Below are 22,378 nucleotides of genomic sequence, written 5' to 3'. Positions count from 1 at the left end.
TGTGTGGGGCCCACGACGTTTTATTTGGAAAATCCCAACGTCACTTGAGCATATCGCTCAGGCTAACTTTACGTTTGATGGCAATAACGCTGGGCCGGCTTTTCTCCTCGTTTTCCTCCTCCTTGTAGCACATACTGTAGCACATTTTCCCTCCTGTTCCAGTCTCTTGAGGAACGGAGTGATCCGTTTGCAAGTGGTTCTTCTTCTTCACCGGAAGGAAACGAGCATGTGTGGGACGAATAAAGGATATCTTATCTTATCTGGATGCACTGAACTGATGGCGGTGGTCACAGGGCCCAGTATACTTGCTGAATATACCGTCGCCTGATATGGTCTGCTGAACTCAGTCAAGCCAAAGAGGGTGTTCTGAAGAGACAAGGTCACTTTGTTAATTAAAAACAAAACAAAACAAAACATGAAGATTTGGAGCACGGAGCATGTTTTCAGGTACTGTTTTTGTTGTTTTGATTATTTTTTAAGATTTCCTCGTGAGACCGCTCACTGGTGCTATAAGATCTGTGAGGGTTGATAAGATTCGTATGAAATAAGTGGAAACTAACAAAATGCGAAATACACGTCCTTTTTTGTCATTTTTTAAAACTACGTTAATGGGGTGTCCGCGTTTCAGACATTCCATTCACTTAAAAAAAAGACAAAAATCGAAATAGGTGGGTGGGGGAGGTTTCACAGGATAGCAACGATATATGAACATACAATAGAACATAAAGTAAATGACAACTTGTCCAGTTTTGTTTGAATTGATTTGAAAGTAAACTCACTGGCCAGATTGAACTCAATTGTTTATTATTAGCACCGTATGGTGTACTAGTATAGAATTGAGCACGTTTATCTCGCAGTGCGATTTATGTTTGAATCGCGACGCAGGACTTCCGGCGAGTATTTTGCATTGTCTTCCCATGCGTGTGTAGGTTTTCTCCAGGTACTACAGTTTCCTGAGCACATTTCAAAAACATGCATGTTTGGTCTACCAGGGACTCCAAATTGTTCAAAGGTATGCGTGCCAGTGATCGTTTTATCTATATGTGTCTGAATTAATCATGAATGTGAATGTGAGTTTGAATGTTTACCTATACTGTATATGCCCTTTGATTGGCGGGTGACCAGTTAAGCGGGAACCCCTCATCCCTAGAGTCAGCTCGATTCACTCCAGCTCACTTCTTGCAGCAAATGGATAACGTCTGTGGTATGGAAAGTGCATATTTTAATATTCTGCCCCAATCATGTGGTTTGATGAACCAACCAAAATATTACAAATTAGAAACAGCCCAACGAAGTACAATTACAACAGTAAGCATATTGTCAAATGAATACCTCTCCGGCCCGTTCACCTCATTCCCTTAAAGGGAGTTTAAGTGGCCCGCTTTTAAAGCAGGTTTGAGGAAATGTTTGTTTCCATGTTGTACTTGCTTGTGTGAAGTTACCCATGGGAGACGGTGATCAAGGCCGCAATGAGAAAGTACCCTAACCCCATGAATCCGCACGTGGTGGGCGTGGACGTGCTGGACCGCCGCCTGGATGCAGAAGGACGCCTGCACAGCCACCGACTCCTCAGCACAGAATGGGGCCTTCCTGCGATCGTACGAGCGGTCAGTGGGCACGCTATCATGATGCTCTGTTCACTCTATAGCTACTCTGAGACATGTGCTTGTTGTCATTTCTTATTCTTGTTTTCGTAGATACTGGGAACCAACCACCTGCAAACATACGTGAAAGAGCACTCCATAGTCGACCCTGAGGAGAAAAAGATGGAGTTGTGCTCAACAAATGTAAGATCGTTGGCATTTTGAAAAATGTTGAGGGAACTTCCACCTGGCCCTTTTATCTGTGATGCTTGCAATATTGTACGAACAGTAACTACCAGATGACTCTATATTCTCAGTTAAACTATTTAATGAATGCCAGAAGGATCAAGACGTGGCTGTGGAGCCTTTTTCTGCCAAGGTCTAATCTGTGCAAAATATTTCCCATTTATATACTGTACTACCTGAGCCGCCCCAACACAGGAAGGCGGCTCTACTTCACCCATCTGACATTGTGTGAATCCACAACCTTTATTGGTTCCAACTAGAATTGTGTGTATGGGTACAGACAGATAGCAAGATGCCGAGCCAGACTCACAGCGACAAAACTGCCTCAAATCACCTCTCTACTTCTGTGCAAAAGAGCCGTACTCTAACATTGTGAATATTTCAACTCTTTAGTGGGCAAAGAACCATTTCTTCAACCTTGATTGACATACAGTAAGGCAGGGGTGTCCAAAGTTGGTCCTCAAGGGCTGCTGTCCTGCCTGTTTTCCAGCTCTCCCAGGAGCAACACACCTGAATCAAATCTTCCTGAATCAGGATCGTTCTAATGCTGCTTCAGAGCTGGCTGATGAGCTGAATCAGGTGTGTTGCAGCTGGGAGAGCTAGAAAACAGGCAGTAAAGTGGCAGCCCAGGCCCGGAGCTGGACATGCCTGCAGTAAGGCATATGTATTACATTCGAAAAATGTAATGGCACAACACCAAACAAAAACAACCTGTTTATTCACAGAAATACGGATGTTTTTTTTCTCCTCGATTTACTCACAAAAGTAATTTCTCAGAATATCTATGACTGTTTAGGTGAACACAAAACTATTCTTGTATTACGATTCTTACTCAAGTTTTCTGACAGGCAATAGGTGGATACTCAATTTAATTGGCCCTTCTGCCATCTAGTAGGAGGAGCATTTTATTGTTCTTCCAGTCACTATACTGTAAATAGATGATAGTTTTGGCTCCATGATGTGATATTGAGTTATTATGCACATACTGCAAGTAGTCACTGCGCCAATTTACAGTGTGTGGCACACATCTCTGTCGCCCAGTAGAACTAAGCCCTAGCCAACTAAAAACGGAGAAATGATCACATTAAAATAAATATCCGTCATTTTGATGTGGTTAAACAGTAACTCATTAGTAAATCAAGACGCAGGTGTGAGCAATGATATTTGGCAATGGTCCGGTCCATATAGGTTTTACAGAGACCAGTTCCAGGAAATCTGGATTGTTGTCTAAATATGTCTTGAATCGATTCTACCTTAATTGTGTGTATTCTCAACCCAACTCAACTGTGTTGAGAGCATCTTAAAACAACCACTGCTGTATATAAAGTGCAGGCAGCCATGAGCCCACCTCAGCTAACAGGCTAATGCCACTGCAGCTGTCAGGGATCAATTCACGCTCCACCATTAATACAGCCAAGGTCAAGATCATTTTATTCACTCAATTTTTCTTCCTCATTCACAGATTGATTTGGATTTCATTTTTTGTGTAAATCAAAGAAAAAAACGTAAATATTTTTGGGTATTATGTCTATGGTTTATAAGCAGTCTGAAAAGGTCTGTTGGGGAAAGCCTTTTAGAATTATGGAGCAGTGCTACGTACATCAGCACCATCTCTTTTTAGGCCTCCTCTACTTCAGGTATGCAGATGCAATCTCTGCACTGTGTGGTGTTCTGTGTTGTGCTAAAGCTTGACTTTAAGATGCAGATCTTATTTGTTCTAATGGACATGCCACCCGGCAAGTAATTGGGGGATGACAATCTGTTATACAGTAAAATGCAGGAGGAAATACTGTCATTTAAATGATTCCACGTATTGAGATTTAAGTGAGTGTTGCTTTGTCCAGCAGATTACGCTTACCAACCTGATCTCAGTGAATGAGAAGCTCCGATACACACCTCACCCAGACAACCCTGAGGTGTAAGTTTATTTCTATCCCTATCCCTTGCTCCTTTGCGGTTCACTTATCGCAGTTCAGTGCATCGCAGATTTTTCAAAAATATTCATTAAAAAAAATTTTGAAAAGCGAAAATCCCATGTGTCCGTGAGAGGCAGCAAAAGTCAACAAAACATCAGCGAGTCACATAGAGCAACTTATACAGTACTACATGTATATTTCATGTTTATGTTTACTGTATTTTGTTATTTATGCACTGATCTAACCTAACTTATACATCTTGTGTGTGTGTGTATGTGTGTGTATATTAGTATTTAGCATTAAGTAATATTACTACAAACATTTACTTCTACATGCATGTATACCATTAAATTTGACCTTATATATATTTTATATACTCATACACGCACGCATACATATACTTGTACGGCAGGGGGTACATACCTCGTGGATTTTCCTCTTTCGCGGGGGGTTCTGGTCTCCGTTAGCCATGTTAAGTGAGGGATCGCTGTGTATATAATTTTTTGGGGCAGGGGAGTTCTTCTTTTGATTAACCTTTCCTGTGCCCCACAGCACCATCCTGACACAGGAGGCCATCATTACAGTGAAGGGAGCGAGTTTGAGTAGCTACCTAGAGGGCATGATGGCAAGGAGGATGTCTGCTAATGCCAGGAAGGTAACACTCACACACATTCACATCATTGCATGACTTTTCTTTGTGTAAAGGTCTTTTGCTTGACTTCATCTTAGGCTTTACCACGTATGACGTTTGTCCTTTCTCTTCTTTTTCTCTCTAGGGTTGGGATGCTATTGAATGGATTATTCAGAACTCTGAAAGAGAAAATATTACTCTTTGACATCTACTACCTCTGGTAACTCAAATGTCTTCTCCTTTATACAATACAATACATGCCGATTTATATAGCGCTTTCACAACAGCTGCAGCTGTAACAAAGTGCTTAACAAAACAGTTAACATAAAGTAAAATAAATAAACACAACACAACATAAAACACGGACAGTCGTGCAGTCCTTTGTAAAAACATGTCATGTAGCATTACTTGTTTAATGCTCATCTAATTGTTAACCATTGACATTTGCAGGACCGCCACACCATAACTAGAGCAAGTGCTTCAGACTAATACATGGAGGAGTCTTTGTGGACTTCTCACACTGCAAACGGGCTTACCTGTGGAGTACATACCCGAAGAGTGATACTGGTGGAGGTGCGGTTCCAATATGACCAACTTCTGTTCCAATAGCAAAGGACTTTGTGTGCAACAAAATTAATGACGGAAAAGAGCATTCCTCTTATTTTGAATACCGGTAACCTTGATCAGGATGACCATATGGATGTGATGTGGAGATACAATCATGAATAATAAGTGATTGTAACACTCTCGCAGGTGAAGAGTCCTCAGAAAAAAAGCTGCTTTTGACATATTTAAAATCTACATCAATTTGGCACGATGAAGGTATGAGGAAATAAGTACGATGATTGCCGGGTTTGTATTCTCAGATGGCAATGTTTTTTTTTTTTTTGTGTTCACATGACAGAACACCAGCTCGTTTTTAACGCATCGTCAGGCAGTGGTACCTCAAACGCTTTGCAACTGAGATCATGGGTGAAAACCCCCTTTGAGAGGGAGGGTGCAGCCTGCAAACTGCTTGGCCTCATAACACTGCCTGTCTGAGTGAGTGTGTGATCACTGGACCCTCATGCCTTTGTATATGTTTAAGAACTACACTGCAGTCCAACCAAGTGATTATTGATGAACAGTATTACAGAGCAGAAAATGCTTAATACCGAATAAGTGTCAAGATTTTATTACAACGTGTACAAGCAGTGAATTGTGACATGATACACATCCTTTGCGAATGAGTTTATTTGTATGATTAGTGCAACAAATTATTTGGTGTAACATTTGCAGTCATGACTACATCAACGATATGTTTACTGAAGCAGACATTTTTTCTATGGTTATTTTCTTTCAAACGGAAATGGCAGGCTGACGTAATCCAGATGCACTGGGGGTTTTAAACTGCACACTAATTTCTGTTTCGGTTTTCAGAAATTAAACTGACTCTTGCAGTTCTCAATTTATCCAGAAGAGGGCTCCATTCACCTTTGCTCATGCCCGAGAAAGTTGGGGAGGGCGTTAAAAACACGTCTGCTCAATAAATACACATTGCTTCTTAAAGTTAACGAATTTTCACAACCAGAGCGTTTATAGAATGCATTACAAATATATGTACATCAATGGGTTGAGCAGTGCAAACAGAAAGCCTGCATCCGATTCTTGCAGTTATTTCGAATCCAATTGAAACAAGCTGAGCTACGAACCAGAATTGTAATAAATACACAGCATGGTACTTTAGCATGCAGGAGCCTTAGAAAAACACGATGTTCCACACACAGTTTGCTATCCAAAAATATACCTGATTGTGTTCATAAAACCGAATCCAGATCTGGAAAAATGACCACTGCACTGATTTCAAGTTTTAATTAAGTAAGGCACACCAAATTGTACATATATCAGCCATAAATAATTGCAATAGCAGCCACGGCAGAAAATAAACACATTTAAAAAAAGGTATCAAATCCTTATAAAAGTGAAAAAGTAAAAAAATAATAACGATATGGGTGCTTACACCCGGTTGCTTACATTTGACTTCTTTTCAGTACTGAAGCCTCTTATACCAGCAGTGCCAAACCCAAGAATACCCTCTGAGTTTTAAACATTGTACCCCCAACGTGGTCACAGTTAGTAAAAACAAATAATTTTACAGATTGAGTCATACCCGACTACTCTTCCAAATTCCTATGTTGATCCTCACAAGGATCGCGGGGGTGCCTATCCCAGCTGTGTTTGGGCAGGAGGCGAGGGAAACCCTGAACCGGTTGCCAGCCAATCGCACGGCAAGAAGTCAAGTATGGTCTTGGCACATGCCATGACCAGGATTTGAGCCAGGATTGCTGCGACCACAACGCAGGGTACTAGCCGCTTCATGATCACAGCCTGTTGAAATAAACGACAACCAACAAATTCATACGTTTGCATTTCCTCACTTCTACTGCTCCCACTTCCTGCAGAAGGATTATTGTTCAACATTCCGTAACTCTCACTCATTTCAAAGTGACAAACCTAAATCTCAAATTGCATATTTGTCCCACTGCCTGATTGCCATCGAGTCACATCATCTGAATATATACATGCCAGACTAGATGAAATAAAACACATGTTTACATACAGTATGTACACTTTCTTTCAATGTATTTCACCGAGTGTGGCTGGCATCAGAATTTAAAAAGGTTGATGAAGTCTTGCGGGGACAGGGCCATGGTGCAGCTTTCTGGGTTGTTGGCAGTGCAGGGATGATTTGTGTCCTGTGGGTGCAAACGACGACACTTGAAATACATTTTAAGTGTAATCTCAAAACACAAAATGTGTGTACCTTCCAGAAAAGGATGTGACAGTGTGAGCAGAAGTGCAGAGTGTCGCTGTACTGCTCTCGCCGCGGATAACAGCGGCTGAGCTTGAAGTACATCTTCTTCCATTCCAGGTGACCTTTGTCTGACACCATCAGGCGCTTTCGGATCTAATAGAAGGAGAACCCTTTTTAAGAAATTACTCAAACAACAACAAATCAAAGAAACAGCAGTTCGGTTTTAGTTTTTGCTCCCCTATCACAACGTTGTTGTTGTTTTAATTTTTTTTGCCAAACACTATGAGCCACTTTACGTAGTAGCTTAGTACCTTATCAAGTGCATTTGTGTGAGCAGGGTGTGAAGTCACTGCAGTGCCAACACACACCCACATACTTTTACATTAAAAATATTATACAGGACAACAGAAGTAGCAGAAACACCTCATCATGATGCAATGCAGTGCTAAAACAACCAAAACGCTTCATGTTGCTTTCGTGGGCAAGCACCATGTGTCTTTTATCAGTTTGGACGTCGCTGTGTTTTCATAAAACAGACATGTCAGTCGGAAGGTGTGTGCTGGAACTGCAGTTAGTTCTTGATAAACGCCGAACCACCGCTACAATAATAAACACTTCAAAAGTAAACATTGTTATTCGGTATTTAGAAATGCAGAATATCTGCAATATTGTACCTAGTACAGTATAATGTCTGGTGACTCAAATTTCATGATTTAGGATGAAATTCCACGCCCAGTGAAATAGTTGGTTGACAGATGTACTGAATATGCACATGCCTGTCTGTCTGTGAAGTGGTACTGGCAGAGTCTTTTCCAGAGTAGGCGGTCCTCAGCAAGGCCCCCCAATTCTGGACAGACTTGGCCCAGGCAGACCAAGTCCCTGCCATCCGACAGTCGCTGCATGATATTCAGCTGCAGGCTGGCAGGCAGCTCCATTAGCGTCATGCCCGTTGATGTTGGCTGGGAGGGCCGTTAAAAAAAAAAAAAAAAAAAAAAGGTTGGTGCTTATTTTTTTTTTTTACTTACATAATCACCACTGGGAATACAAAGCAGAGCGTTCATTTTTCCTGTCTCACCCTGTTGATCTCAATGTTGTTTAGCTGCTGCTGCCACTGCAGGATGTTGTCCATGCGGTGCACCCACATGTTGATGTTCCCCACAAGGACCGACTTGCCCATGTCCTGAACCAGACTGCACAGGGAGAGATGGAGCATTTGGAGCAGCTCCTTGATGGGACGCACGTTCTGCTGGTCGTCGAGCACTGCGGCAGGAGTGATGAGAGACAGATTTCTCACTAAAGACAATTTAAACATTTGCTCAGGAGCTCAGAAATACAGTGGTACCTCTACTTACGAACGTCTCTTCATACAAAATATGAAACATCTTTACAGGAAACTATTGCCTCTTTTTACGCAAGAAATTTAAAGATACGAAAGGTAAAAATACAGTCCGTCTCAAAATCTAAATAACTCATCAACCTGCCTTTTTTTCCTAAATAACTTTTGATCACAAGAAACAGCACCTTTGAATAAATCCACTTAAACAAGCATTTAAACTCTTGAATATCATGTACCAAAAAAACAACAACAATAACAAAAAATAATATTCAAGAATAATATTCAGACCCACTTTAGCAGTTTTACTTCCTTTTTAAATCAGTCGTCTGAGCTTTAATGAGAAACTTCACCCGACACGTCTTCGCCACGAGTTATCATCTCCCAGGGAAACGTATTGCAGCACACATATTCCATTTTATTGACAGGCTTATGAAATGACTGAAAATGTTGACTTCTTGGAAATAAATTATTTCATGTTTCCACGGACCCGTGCCATGTGCTCACCCCTGATGGGGAAACACTGCTTTCATGGATCTAACGCATCCCTGCTAGGAATATTAGTGAAATTACAAAAGGTCATTGGTCAAAAAAAAAAAAAAAACCTTAAATGCAGACCTAGAGTATGTTTAATCAGTGATTCCCAACCAGTGTGCTCAAATGAGCGGCGGGAAATTATCCTATCTAGATTATTTTGATCCTACCCCAAAAAAATTTGAGTAAAAAAAGATAATTTATCTATGCCAACAACAGATAAGAGGCAAAAAATATCAAATGCTCTTCCACCAAATGACTGAAGGAACACACTTAACCCATGTACCACTTTTGTTAATTGTTTTCGCTAAGTGGTGTGCTGTGACATTTTTTATTCCTCTGTGAAATATGGGCCCAGGCTCAAGAGAGGTCGGGAACCGCTGTGTTAAATTAATTTGATGAGAAGTGTCACAAGGCTCACCTTTCTGCACCACTCTCTCCAAAATATTCATGTAGTTCTTCTGAGCCACGCCGCTGAGTGAGGGGAGCTGTGACTTGGCGATAAGCTCCAGCAGCTTCAACAGAAAGAAAAATGGGGGAAAGGAGCATAAAGTGAATACTGGCATCTGAGAGACTGATTTGGCACAAGTATGTATACTGTACAAATCTCTTAAGTAAATACGAGTTCTTAAGACCCCCCCGCCCCACACACATGTGCACGCTCCTGGTGAAAACAGTATGGTTGCAGGCCACCTGGGCTGGAACTTATTGAGTGTTTTTCAAGGGTAAGAAGCTGCTGGGAAGCATTTGTACCACAGCCGAGAAAGCCAGATACCTTTGCAAAACAAGCTTTAATCACTTGCCTGCTGATCCTCTCAAGTGAATTTAGTGAACCATTTATCTGTGTGTGTGTGTGTGTGCGCGCGCGCGCAAGTTGTTGTCATCATTATTAGCCTACGAAGCCAGCTGGCATGGACCACGTGCTGTGACATCATGGAACAACATGTTTGACCTTGGATGACAAAAGACAGAAGGTCCAGGAGCAAAGGAAAAACTACTAAGCGTGACCTGAATTACATGAAAACACATTGTATATAAAGCACTGTATGGAGTGGTTCTTCGTCATCACTCCTTGTGCCCGCATCTTCGCTTGTTTGCTTGTACCTTCTTCCTTTTTCCATTCCTTCCAGCTGCATTCCTTCAGCCCAAACTAATGACATTGGTCTTTTCACAGCTCACCGAGTGCTCCGCGCTTTGTAGAGCAGCCGGGCAGAACAATGTGCATTTCCGTATCTATTGTAAGCTCCTGCGGCTCACGAAACTGCACTTCATAGTCTGCTGCTCATTTGACATTTTTCCACAAACTTAGATGGTATTCGAAAGACCGCTTGCTATTACCGGTATACAATACCAGGAGAGCTACACCTTAATGTGATTTGAAAATTTCTCTCTCCCTCCCTCCTCCCTCCCTCCCATGCGCGAGCCATCTGTGGCAGAAGTGTGTTCGGTTCTTTCAACCCCTTTCGCTCTTGTGTTTACGCCGATTGACAGTTGGATGTTACTCTTTCTTCAATGTCAGGGTTAGTGTAAATATCATTTTTCAAGGTTTTGCCGGCTACTGTTCAGCTGCTGCCGCCAACTACGTTCAATTCAGAACGGAAGTGAATGGTGTTTCCGAGTTAGAGAAGTTAACTCGCCGCCATGCCGTCAAACTTTGTCCTGGTGCAGGCATTTCAGTGGAGGATGCAGTTTGGCAGTGGCTTCTGGTGTTGGTTAGGCAGTATTAAATCTGCCTAAGGCATCAACAGGGCCATTGTGATTAAAAAAAATTTTTTTTTTTGGATAGTGTCAAAAAGGATAATCGTCTGATTTTTTTGTGATTTCCAATGGACCCCCTTTCTTGAGAAATGAAAATTATTGCAAAAGGAATTAGCCCGGCATGGGCAACGAGTGTCACCTACTAAACGGTGGTGGGCAAACTACGCCCGCGGGCCAAATCCGGCCCGTCGGTCTTTTTAATCCGGCCCGCCGAAGGTTGGTCCACAATTAAGGTTCAATGTCAGTGACTGCATTCATTTCATTTGAACTTGTAATGAAAGGCATTTCAACGCCAGGTGGCACAGTTACTTGAAGTTGCAGAGCATAGGGAGGAAGGGGGAGACGATATGGAAGCCCTGAGTAGCGCCAAGTCAAGCAAATCCCGTTCGATACGACGGAATAATGTACTCTTAAAGTCTGAAAAACGTGCCAAAAAATGCAAAATACTGTTTTTTAAATAAAGAAAGCCAATTAATATTAAGTCGAATTTAGTTCAGGCTTTTGATCCGGCCCTCCATAATATTTTCTGGTTCTCATGTGGCCCTATGCAAAAAATAATTGCCCACTCCTGTACTAAGATGATCCCCCTTGGATTGAAAATCACCACAGCTGAAACAAGTCATGTCCTTCAGGAGACAGGTTTTCATGATTTTAAAGGGAAACAAGGAGCTGAATAGTAACCGTATAGAATATTTTGATTATCGTTTGTTCATCACGTTAGATATCCTGAAGAGTTTTGGATGTGGGGCTTTCCGACGCACAGTCTACTCGTCTAAGTGTCGCGCAAAATAACAGAACAATTTGAATATTACACTGGGCATACAAAACGTTAGGATAAACACGCAGAATGACAAATCAGATGCACGAGATGACACACCAAATATACAAAACAGTTTGGACGCAGTTAGGAGGGTGGAGAGAAGGCTGACAAATTGAACACCTCACTTAACGTTCACATTGATACTGCCCAGTGCCGCTCATTTCAACTTAAAAGAGCAGACTCTACACACCGCTACTTGGGTAGCTGAGTCAATCCTGGATGAGGTAAATAAATATGGTGGAGGAAGATTTGCTCAAGTTAGCTGTTAAAAGGAAAGGCATTAAAGCAAACGATAACCATGTTAAAATCCTAGAGTGGCTAAGAAAAATACAGATTGCCCCACCCTCTTCTCAATTAGACAAACAATTCACACAGGACACCTACCTCACTCATGACACACACAACACACAGCTCGCACACTCATCACAAAGTGCATGTCGCACACGACACATGCAGTAATTTATGCAGCAATATGGAGAGTGACTGTGAATATGGCAACGTGGTGAATGATATACAAAGTGATTCCTCTTTTCAAAGAGTAAGAGATTTTCAAAAAGAAAATAAAGGTCGAAGGGATGTGATAATAGAAGATTATATTTTCCAGACTTGTGCCCGTTTCCTGACGCTATCAATTACTTTTGGAAAACTAACCGTACTTTGGGGCAAGCTTCTTTCACTGAAAAGAGGATTTTTAGGATCAAGAAAATGTTACTAAAGCTTTGAGCGTAAATAGCCCATGATGGATAAGTATTTTTAGTATGTTTTATTTTTCATCTGCTTGATATTACGTGGCCAAGAGTATAACCCTACACAAAACGTGATATGAAACTAGGATCTTTTGATATCAATGGTGCTAGAGAAGATGCGAAAAGAGCATCTTTGTTAAGTCTGATTAGGAGCATGAATGTAATGGTAATTGTCTTACATTAAACTGCACTGCAGATCATGAGACAGACTGGGAGAGGGAGTGGAACGAAGATATATATACCGGTATATATATATATATTTTTTTTTTTAACCAGTCATGGGAGAAGCAACAGCAGTGGAGGTGGGTATTCTCTTCTTTTTTTTTTACATAGCTGCGCGAAATGTGATTTGAAAATTCTCTCTCCCCATCTCTCAGCACAAGACGGACCGACCGAATGTCTCTCAGCAACGAACCTGATCTATGAAAGTGAGTCAGAGTGAAATGAAGTAATCAGGCACAGACAGAGGAAAGCGGTGACCCAGACTGCTGTGTTCAGACTCAACGATGGAGTTACACAGACATATTGTTGTACTGGCTTATTGCACTGGACCGTAAGTGTTAGCTCTGGAGGCTACATTGAAAGGTCATTCCGAAACACATAACCTCCTATCTGCAGGAAGCTCAATTTAATGATTGAAAGTCAAAATGGCAAGTAAAGTACCTGCGACTATTGTTATGATACATTACAAAATAATGCATTTATTTTTGGACAGAGAAAACACAGGGAATGTTGGCAGTAAGAGCAAGACACGGAGGGTGTGACTTACAAAGTGCATGTGTCTGGCAATTAGGATGGAGGAGAGTCATAATCACCTGACTAAACCAAGTCTACTTTCATGAGGCCTCTGAGGAGCGGTCTCACCGCACTGCGCAGTTAAGCCTTCCCACACCAGCCCATCTGCAGCTCACATGGGTTCACATGTGGAAATGTTTTTAGATCAGTGGGCTGAGGCTTTGTGGGGAACAAAAAGGATATTTGGTGCTATTGTATTATAAGCGTGTGAAGGTTTCTATGCAATTTATTGTTTGAAATTTGTTAAGAATGAATTAGATTCTGAATTGTACGAACTGCAACAATCACATTCTTGTCAGGTACAACTCTTCACAGTATGGCTCCATTTTGACAGTTAACCAAGGGTAGCAATTTGTCATGAAAATCTATAGTACAAATAAATTGAAGTATGGCAGTACCGTTAGTTTTTAACATTATTTTTATAATTTTGAAATGAACAATGTACTGTATACAAACTTTCAAAAAGTATTGTTGTTAAGTGGCACCAACTCTTTTCGGATGATGTCCTGCTTTGGGGAGACATTATTCAACCCCGCCTACCCACACACACACACACATACCACACGCACACACAACCCATCCACAATTAGAGTCAATTGCTATGACTCATACACGCAAACAGGCACGATCATAGTCAAAATCATCAGCACTGTCTGCAGAGCATTGATAAGTGAAACACACCCTCATGAAACTGTGACCTCTTCAGCATGGCTAAACCAAACATCAACAAACAATGAAGATGGCAGAGGGAGAGAAGATAGAGAGACAAAAGAAGGACTACTCACTCTGACGACATAATTGAACCTCCTTGTGTCCTTGATGGCGCTACAGAAATCCAAGCGGTTGAAGGCTTCACCCAGGGTGCAATATCCGTGGCGCTGAGAGAATTTAATTAACGGGCGATTAGTTTACAATCGTCTGCAGGATGAATGAGTTTTCTCAGTATGTTGGCATAAGCAATGACAACAGTTTTTGGTAGCGAAGGTTATGCATTACCTCCTTGGTGCTTCCTTTATGAACATAAATCCATTTTTCCCTGTGGAAATCTGTGAGAAAGCACATTGTTTGTATTAGTGGCCTGAAGTAGAGTTTGGGACAGCGAGGGCAATAAATCCCCCCAAAAATTTTGAGCATAGATCTGTGATCGGAAGCTATCTTGGAGTTTTTAATTAGATCATTCAGAAATCCATATTCAACCATAAGCGACACTGATCCACGATACAATCAGTCAGATGGTGGCGAGTGACTCACATGGGGCCTTGGTGTTGTTGTTCATGATGTCTTTTTTCCTCTTCTTGGCAGCCATTTCATAGCCAAGAGAAAGCAACAAGTTTTCCTTGTTGTAACACTCCTGCGCAGTTTCACAGAAGCTACAAAACGATGAAGGAGACATGTTCATCATTACACCAGTGTTTCCCAACAAGGGTGTGGTGCAGGACATTGCATGAATTCCACTTGATTAATCAGAAAATGACTTCTTTACTACAAATATTGTCTTAATCTGAGATGCCAGTGACGTATACTGAAAAGAAGAACATTACATGTTCTTCAAATCGGGAAGAAGGTTGTGTATGCGTCCTCTTCTTGTGCCTGAGTTAACTTGAGCAAAATATGTGCCAAGGCTCATAGCCTCATGGTTAACATCAATTCAGTCTTAGAACAACATTCCTAATTTACACGGACGAAAACGTCTGGATTGCATTCTGAATGTTGTCACGTTGAAGACAAATTGTTCGTGACAAAACGTCAACTCGGTTTATAAAGTGACTCACCCGCTGGTAATCCGCGCACTTGTACGGTTGGTTATTAATAGATGGGCGATTAGCCCAAAAAGGGGATGGGAACAAAAGCATCAACTTAGTTGTTGTTGTTTTTTGTGGGTCGTGTATTTAGTATTACGGTATGCAAAATGTCACCTCCATTTCCGTCGTATTTTTGAAGCCTATTGACGTTTCGTTGTTAGGCATATTGATGACAAACCTCTCCACGGAGATCATGTTTTTGTCGTCCACTGTCTTTTTCCATCCATCCTCGGTTTTAACCCAACATTGTCCGGGCGACCTCCAGTCCTGTCCGAGGAAAGGCATTCTTTACTTTTTTGGGGTGGAATATATATGCTAAAATAAATAAACAAATGGGCAAACAAAACACGGACGCGTTAATATAACTCCCTCTTTGTGAGCCACTCGTTCTTCGGCATGTTATTGTTCCTGCTGTGTCGTCATTGCGCAGCTTCTTATATGCTCCCGGAAGTATGTTGACCCCGCCCACCTTGGAAACTTCCGCGCAGCACGTGGCTTTGTTTATCTACTTGTGCGTTGCAAAACGCCGCGGAAAAGAAACGCACACTGAAACGCAACATCACACACGAACGCTTTGATGACACGACATGCGCGTGTTTATAAATAGTAGTGTTCATAAAGACGCCTGAACGAATGTTTTTGTACTTGCGCTGCCTTGAGAGACCATTACGTAAGCGTCTCCAGCCGCTGAGAACAGAAGCGAGCAATTATTATTGAACCTCGAAGACACTCCATGAAAACACACTTACTCACATATATCCTTTTTTTATTCCAGTAAACGTTTTCATTGAAAATCAATCCCTTCATTGAGACGCTTCACAGGCGGATAGAATACGATATGAACCCTGGGCCAGGTGTTTTGAAGTATTGCTGACGACACGGGCGGAAGTGTCCCAACACGTGCTTAGAGTTCATGTGGTACAAACAGAGCCGATATGGCAATGTGGGATTTTGGGGACCTCTATTTATCCGATAACAAAACAACTGATCGATCACTGTTGAATGTCTCCCCGAGGGATTATAATAAGTGTAGTCAATGTAAAAAAAATATGTAATGAAAAACACACAAGAGGCGACGGTTTGACTTAAACATTCCGAGGGATGAAGCACTAAGTGGGGTACTGAATATCATAGTCGGGGGGCTCAGCAGATCCTTGGTTCGTTCTGGACATGAATAAGTAACCATTTTAGTAAACATAACCAGCCAAAATGTCAGGAACAAAAACAATTGTTCACTGATATATTTTGTTACAAATATATCTCAAATACCGCATCTGACCCCTCTGTCCATGTTCCATGTTCAGCTGTACTAAATTCTTTTGATACTGTGTCCTTGGCGCTTTTGGAGGATTTAGTTCGCCAGACGAAGCCATCTGGCTCCCCTTGCGACTCTCTTCCCCCACGCTTCTTTCAGGAGGTTCTCCCGAGTGTTGGTGCATCGGTCTTGGATATCATCAACAGCAGCCTTTCTTCTGGTGTAGTTCCCCAACAGTTTAAACATGCTGTGGTCCAACCCTTGACTTTGAAGTCAAGATGGCGCCCGAGTAGGCAGCCGTCAGCAAGTGTTCTCATGAGCCTTGCTTTTTTTGTTGTTCTTGTGTTTCTTTTGTCACTTTGTGTTTGTTGTTACGTCGTGTGGACTTGATGTGGACCTTTTTCAGCATTTTTTGGCCACGACATTCATCAAGGAGGAGACTCTGTGCTTGGTGGTTGCGCCTTCTCGGCAGCATGGGTATACCAGCACTGTTTTTGACTGGAGGAATGTCGGCGCCATTTGACTGTCGTTGCTGGACAGTCCCGGGGCGCTTGTGTCTTGCGCCTGTAATGGGCAGCATTTTTCACAGCCCCGCTTTGTTCAGCGGAGAGATCGGTGCTGTTGAACGGTCTGCGGCTGGATGGATGGAGGTCTTGAGGAGCCGACGATGAGAAGAAAGGAGCGTTAGCGCGGAGCGCTGATGCGGATGTTGAACTGGGAATCGCGGCTTGGAGTTTGAAGCGGATTATGTGGGACAGGAGAAGTGAACTAATCTCTTTTCGTCATTGGACGCTACAGCTTCGTGTTTGCTTTCAAAACTTTGCTTGTAGCAGACGTGTGCACATTTTTCAGCATGATGTCTCTGATCCACTGGTGAAAGGACACTTTGATCCTCTCCTCTTTCATCTATAACTGCTTCAGACAACAAAGTGTATGCGGAAAAGTGTTGAAGATTGCACGACTGTCTCTGTCCTATGTGTTGTCTTGTGTTATTTTTGTTATTTTCGACTTCAAAATGGCGCCGCAAGAGTGGCTGCCTTTCCAGCAGCTCCTATTTTTTTGTTGTTCTACTTCTTCCTTTCATAACTTTGCTGCTGTGAATCTGGAATTTCTCCATTGCGAGACTAATAAAGGTTTTCTTAATCTTAAGAAACCTGGTCTTGATCCAGTTGTGCTGTCAAGTTACAGGCCCATTTCCAAACTGCCTTTCATTTCCAAAATTCTGGAAAAAGTGGTGCACATGCAGTTGAAACCTTTCTTGGATGAACATAACATCTTGGAGGTCTTCCAGTCAGGTTTCAAGACGATGCATAGCGCGGAGTCAGCCCTATTACGCGTTTCTAATGACATCCTCCTGGCAAATGACTCTGGAGACCACCACGTGTGTCGGGTTTTATTGGACTTAACTGCAGCATTTGATACGGTGGATCACAGTGTTCTGCTGACTCGTTTGCAGCACTTGGTGGGCATTGGCGGCAGTGCTCTTGAGTGGTTTAGGTCCTATCTAGCTGACAGGACCTTTTGTGTCAGCCTTGGCTGCTCCACAGGGCTCAATTCTGGGGCCTTTGCTGTTCTCGCTGTATCTGCTCCTATTGGGTTCCATCTTAAGGAAACATGGTATTCCGTTCCACTGCTATGCAGATGACTGCCAGATCTATGTCCCACTGAGCAAGAAAGACACCTTCTCATTAAGGCCACTCCTATCCTGTCTGAAAGAAATCGAAACCTGGATGGCACAAAATTTCTTGAAATTCAACGAAAAGAAGACAGAGGTGATATTGTTTGGTCCCAGTGGCCCTTGTACATTCCATCCTGTAGACTTGGGCCCCCTGTCTCCTTTACTGAAATCAACGGCCTTAAACTGGACAGTGATTTCAAACTCGATCGGCAAATTGGTGCCGTTGTTAAATCAAGCTTCTTTCACCTTAGACAGCTGGCCAAAATAAAACCTCTCCTCTCACATGAACACTTTGAGACAGTAATTCATGCCTTTGTCACATCCCGGCTGGATTACTGCAATGCCTTGTACTTTGGAGTCAGCCAGTCCTCCGTTAAGCGCCTTCAGCTGGTCCAGAATGCCGCTGCTCGCCTCTTGACTGGTACTCGTAAGAGGGAGCATATAACTCCCACTCTGGCATCCCTTCACTGGCTCCCCATTCATTTTAGAGTTATTTTCAAGATCCTCCTCTTTGTTTTCAAATCTCTGAATAATCTCGCGCCACCTTACCTCTCTGAGCTCATCCGCCCCTACACACCTGCCCGGCGCCTCAGGTCTGTGGACCAGTCTTTGTTAGAGGTACCAAGAGCTAAACTGAGGCTCAGAGGGGATCGAGCCTTTTCTGTTGCTGGTCCCTCTCTCTGGAATGACCTCCCACTGAACATTCGGCAAGCCTCCTCGCTGCCCATCTTTAAGGCCCTCCTCAAAACTCACTTGTATTCTTTGGCGTTCGACTCAGCATGACTTAGATTTGTTCTTGATTTTACTGCTTGGTGCTTTCCACCGCCTTTATTACCGATTCGTCTTACTGTTTATTGTGTATGTTAAATCGCTCCATGTACAGCACTTTGTATGCAGCGATGGCTGTTCGAAAGTGCTCTATAAATACTGTTGACTTGACTTGACTTGACATTAGAAAGTAAAAACAGAGGTTATTTGGAACAACAACTCTTGTGAGTGATTCACTGCAGTGACCCAGTGATGGGATGAGCTGAAAGTGACAATATTATTCAAACTAAACTACACAAAAGATCTATTGACATAATCAGAATCTAAAGATACATTTTGACACTAATTACAAATGAATGAATGTTATATTTTGACACCATTTGTGGGAAGTGATTGATCATGCCATATATTGTGAACACACAAACCAATTTTAAGAGATATTTTTGGGGGGGCTAATGTATTCCTGTCCTTACAAGAACAAAATATTCAGAAATGTAACAAGGAAGCATGGCAGTGTAGTCCCATGATCCTTAGCCACTCCTGGTAATATAAATAGATCAAGTTGTCCTCCTCATTCGATGTGACTATTGGATTACATTGTGTATTGTGTGTGGTTGTTTATCCTGTAAGGAGTGAGTGAGAACTTTGTATTTCAATTATTCCAAAGCAACAACAATTGATCCTTGTGAGGATAGACTCAAAGCTTTTCCACTCTTTGGATAGTGCCATAAAAGAAAAGTTGTCTGGAGCACGAGGTCAGCCCTATTTGCTTCAGTCCACAAACTCCGATTCGTGATATCACATGTCTGTCTGCTCATGTAAAGTTCATTTCCTTAATGTCCTGCAGCATGATAAGCATAGAGCAGTGGGGAGGGGGTAGTGTGGGTGGGGAAGAAGGTACAGATACTGTACACATATAGTGTGTGTGAGCCCATGAGCTTGAGTGTAAAGCAGTTGTTGTTTTTTTTTTACATGCATATATTGCGAGAAGGACATTTTAAGTGTCCTCATAATTCGTAACACTATACAATCCTTCAAAACGTGACCAGCAACAGCACATGGCGTTCAACACCGTCTTCTTCTTAGAAGAAGATAATCTCATGTTTATGTAGGCAGTGTTTGTTGCACTGGCGTTTCTGTTCATGTATAACTCACCACTGAAGACTTCTCGTAGTCCTGAAAATGTTGTGGCAAAGGCACAATATGTGTGAAAATGTATCATTTGATGCTCAGTGTTTGACGGGTAATGTATTTTTACTCCTGTGATGTTTTTGGAGAGGTTGCTTCTACATCTTAGAGTGTGTGGTGGATCGTGCAACATCCTGAAGTAGGCAAAAGGTCACACACACATGTTTTATTCTTGTATTCAACAACATATGCAGACACTAACTTGGGCATTTATTTCACAATGATTGTGGCAAAGGGCACCAATTTTGACAGCCATTAGGAAATACTGGCTAATTATTAAAATAATGTGTTTAAATAATGGAGCTCTATTAGTGCATGCACACTATGGTGTAAAATGGGGAGGTGAATGATCCTCTCGTGTGCCATTGCTGCCATTTCAGTCGTAGACCAAATGACAAGATGCCACAGAAAGTTCTGACAAAAGTTCAGTCCGCTGGTAACCGAAGGAAAATCCTGGCTTGTATTTAATTATTTCATTTGTTCAATAAAGATTTTTTGAAAAAGAGGCAAATGTTCACCCTATTTTCTTACGCTTATCTGGGTTTGGGTTGTGGGTGCAGCAGCTTAAGCAGGGTGAGGCCAGACTTCCCTCTCCCTAGCCTCTTGGTCCAGTTCTGGTGAGACCAGCTAGGAGACATCGACAGTCCGGCATGTTCTGGGTCATGTCTGGGTCCTCCTCCCGGTAGGACATGCCCAGAATCCCTCATCAGAGAGGTGCCAGGAGCCATCCTAATCAGATACCTGAGCCACCTCATCCAGCTCCTCTCAACGTAGATAAGAAGGGGCTGGACTCTGAGCCCCTCACTAATGACTGAACTTCTCACCTTATGTCTAAGGGATCTCTTTCTGGCCGCTGGTATACACAATTTTGTTCTTTCAGAACTGAAGAAAGCACTTCACCTTTTCCGATGAGGACCACGGCTCCAGATTTTCAAGGTCCGAATTCTCAGTCCAACCGCTCAGCTGGAAACTGCTCCTGCAAAAGTTGAAGATCGTGGCTTGATGAAGGGAACAGATTCACATCCTCTGCAAAACACAAAGATGTAATATTGAAGTCACCAAACCGGAACTTCTCAATGCCTCGGGCTGCGCCTAGAAATTCTGTCCATAAAAGTTAGAAACAGAATCACTAACAAAGGGCAGCCTTGGCAGAGTCGGAGTCCAACCCTTAGTGATAACGCATCAGACTTACTGGCAGCAATGCAAACCAAACTCTTCACCAGTCGTACAGGGGCCAAACAGCCTGTATCAAGGGATCCAGTACACCAGGGGTGTCCAAACTATGGCGTGGGGTCATTTATGCCCACAATCCATTTCAGCGGCCCACTACATGACAAAAAAAACCCAACTAAAATGACATTTGACGTTGGCTCCAAGATTGGTTATAAAAAAGGTGAATGGAGGCGGTCAGAAAAATAGGTGCCATTCCTACTCATGCTTTTGTTTAGATACAGTAGAACTTTTCTCTGTCATCAAAGATAAAAACAAAACATTTATGATGAAAGGGGTGACAATTTATCTTCAAAACACTTTAGTGAATGACGATAATTCAATTTTAGATGTAAAAATAGTTATTTCCACTTGGTGCTTGATTGCTGATTTATGAAGGCATTACATTACAGTAATGATCCTCAAGTACATGTAACTGTTTGGAAAATGGTCACTTTACTACAGTTTGTTCATTTTTGGGTTCTGAATTTGGAGATGGGATTCGGCTGCTGTTTACTGCAGAGATGGACCTACCCAAAGAGATAGATGGCCAGGCCACCCCCCAACAAAATCCTTAACTATTTTCCTTAACACCTCCACAGAAAGCTGATGAAATTAACCAGACAATACGATCAATATATAAGTGCTTCCTTGACTGACTTTAGCGTGTTTCAAAAAGTTGAAGGATTTCACAGTGGCCCTTTCATCCTTCCGTTTTTCTGTATGCGGCCCCTAAATAAAAACGTTTGGACACCCTTGCAGTACACGATACAGTACTCCCAAAGCACTACGACTTCCCAATGCACACTCCTCTCCAGAATAGACCTTACCAAGCAGGGTGAGGGGTGTGATCCTCCATGTTGTTGGAACACACCATTTGATATTTAGACTGACAATCAGTATTTGGATCGATACGTCATGATCCTGTTCTTGTGTGTCTGCAGCAGGTGGCAGCGGAGGACTTTTACTCCAGCATGCACACCTGCTTCCAATCTGATCATCATGATTAATACATGTATTTAAGGACTGCCAAGATCCCATGTCTCTGTCGGATTATTGACCTTGTTGCTGCTCTTGCTGAAGTGTTGTTTTTCTACACCTTTTGATCTCGTTATAGTCATTCTTGTTCCCTAAGTTTCACATTTTGTAAGCACTGTACAGTCATTGTTTAGTCATTATTTTGATCTTCCTTTTGTTTGTCGTATAAATTGAACTCTTGTCATTTCGTTTGTATTCTTGGTGTTCCATTACCTTACCTTTTGCAAGTGCCTTTTTGTTGATTCCTCATTTTCCCCTGTGACCAGCGTTTTCTGTTTTGAACT

The 22,378-nt window shown here is 42.2% G+C and overlaps 2 protein-coding genes across 5 annotated transcripts; one reads left to right on the top strand and one right to left on the bottom strand.

Annotated features, from left to right (window-relative positions):
• The first annotated feature begins 263 nt into the window (after positions 1–263).
• On the top strand, positions 264–5,701 carry prelid3a (PRELI domain containing 3A). Of its 4 annotated transcripts, XM_052064876.1 has the most exons (8): positions 269–447; positions 930–1,012; positions 1,439–1,607; positions 1,698–1,787; positions 3,674–3,747; positions 4,298–4,400; positions 4,522–4,596; positions 4,827–5,701. In XM_052064876.1, exons 3-7 carry the CDS (start codon positions 1,470–1,472, stop codon positions 4,579–4,581), a joined length of 465 nt encoding a protein of 154 aa, XP_051920836.1. In that variant the 5' UTR covers positions 269–447; positions 930–1,012; positions 1,439–1,469; the 3' UTR covers positions 4,582–4,596; positions 4,827–5,701. The 4 variants fall into 4 exon arrangements, with proteins under 4 accessions (XP_051920834.1, XP_051920833.1, XP_051920836.1 ...); XM_052064874.1 differs by lacking the exon at positions 930–1,012 and having other exon boundaries at positions 264–447; positions 3,677–3,747; XM_052064873.1 differs by lacking the exon at positions 930–1,012 and having other exon boundaries at positions 264–447.
• A 343-nt stretch (positions 5,702–6,044) lies between these two features.
• fbxo32 (F-box protein 32) lies at positions 6,045–15,397 on the bottom strand. The gene is made up of 9 exons (XM_052064812.1): positions 15,137–15,397; positions 14,408–14,526; positions 14,153–14,202; positions 13,942–14,034; positions 9,459–9,552; positions 8,246–8,430; positions 7,947–8,129; positions 7,180–7,323; positions 6,045–7,111 (listed from the first exon to the last, which is right to left on the bottom strand). The coding sequence occupies exons 1-9, from the start codon at positions 15,241–15,243 to the stop codon at positions 7,022–7,024; spliced, it is 1,065 nt and encodes a 354-aa protein (XP_051920772.1). The 5' UTR covers positions 15,244–15,397; the 3' UTR covers positions 6,045–7,021.
• Between the last annotated feature and the right edge of the window lie 6,981 nt (positions 15,398–22,378).

The sequence above is a fragment of the Hippocampus zosterae genome, chromosome 5, assembly GCF_025434085.1.
Source record: "Hippocampus zosterae strain Florida chromosome 5, ASM2543408v3, whole genome shotgun sequence".
Classification (NCBI taxonomy): domain Eukaryota; kingdom Metazoa; phylum Chordata; class Actinopteri; order Syngnathiformes; family Syngnathidae; genus Hippocampus; species Hippocampus zosterae.
Note: the sequence above shows the minus strand (reverse complement) of the source record. Positions and strands in the feature narration are given on the sequence as shown.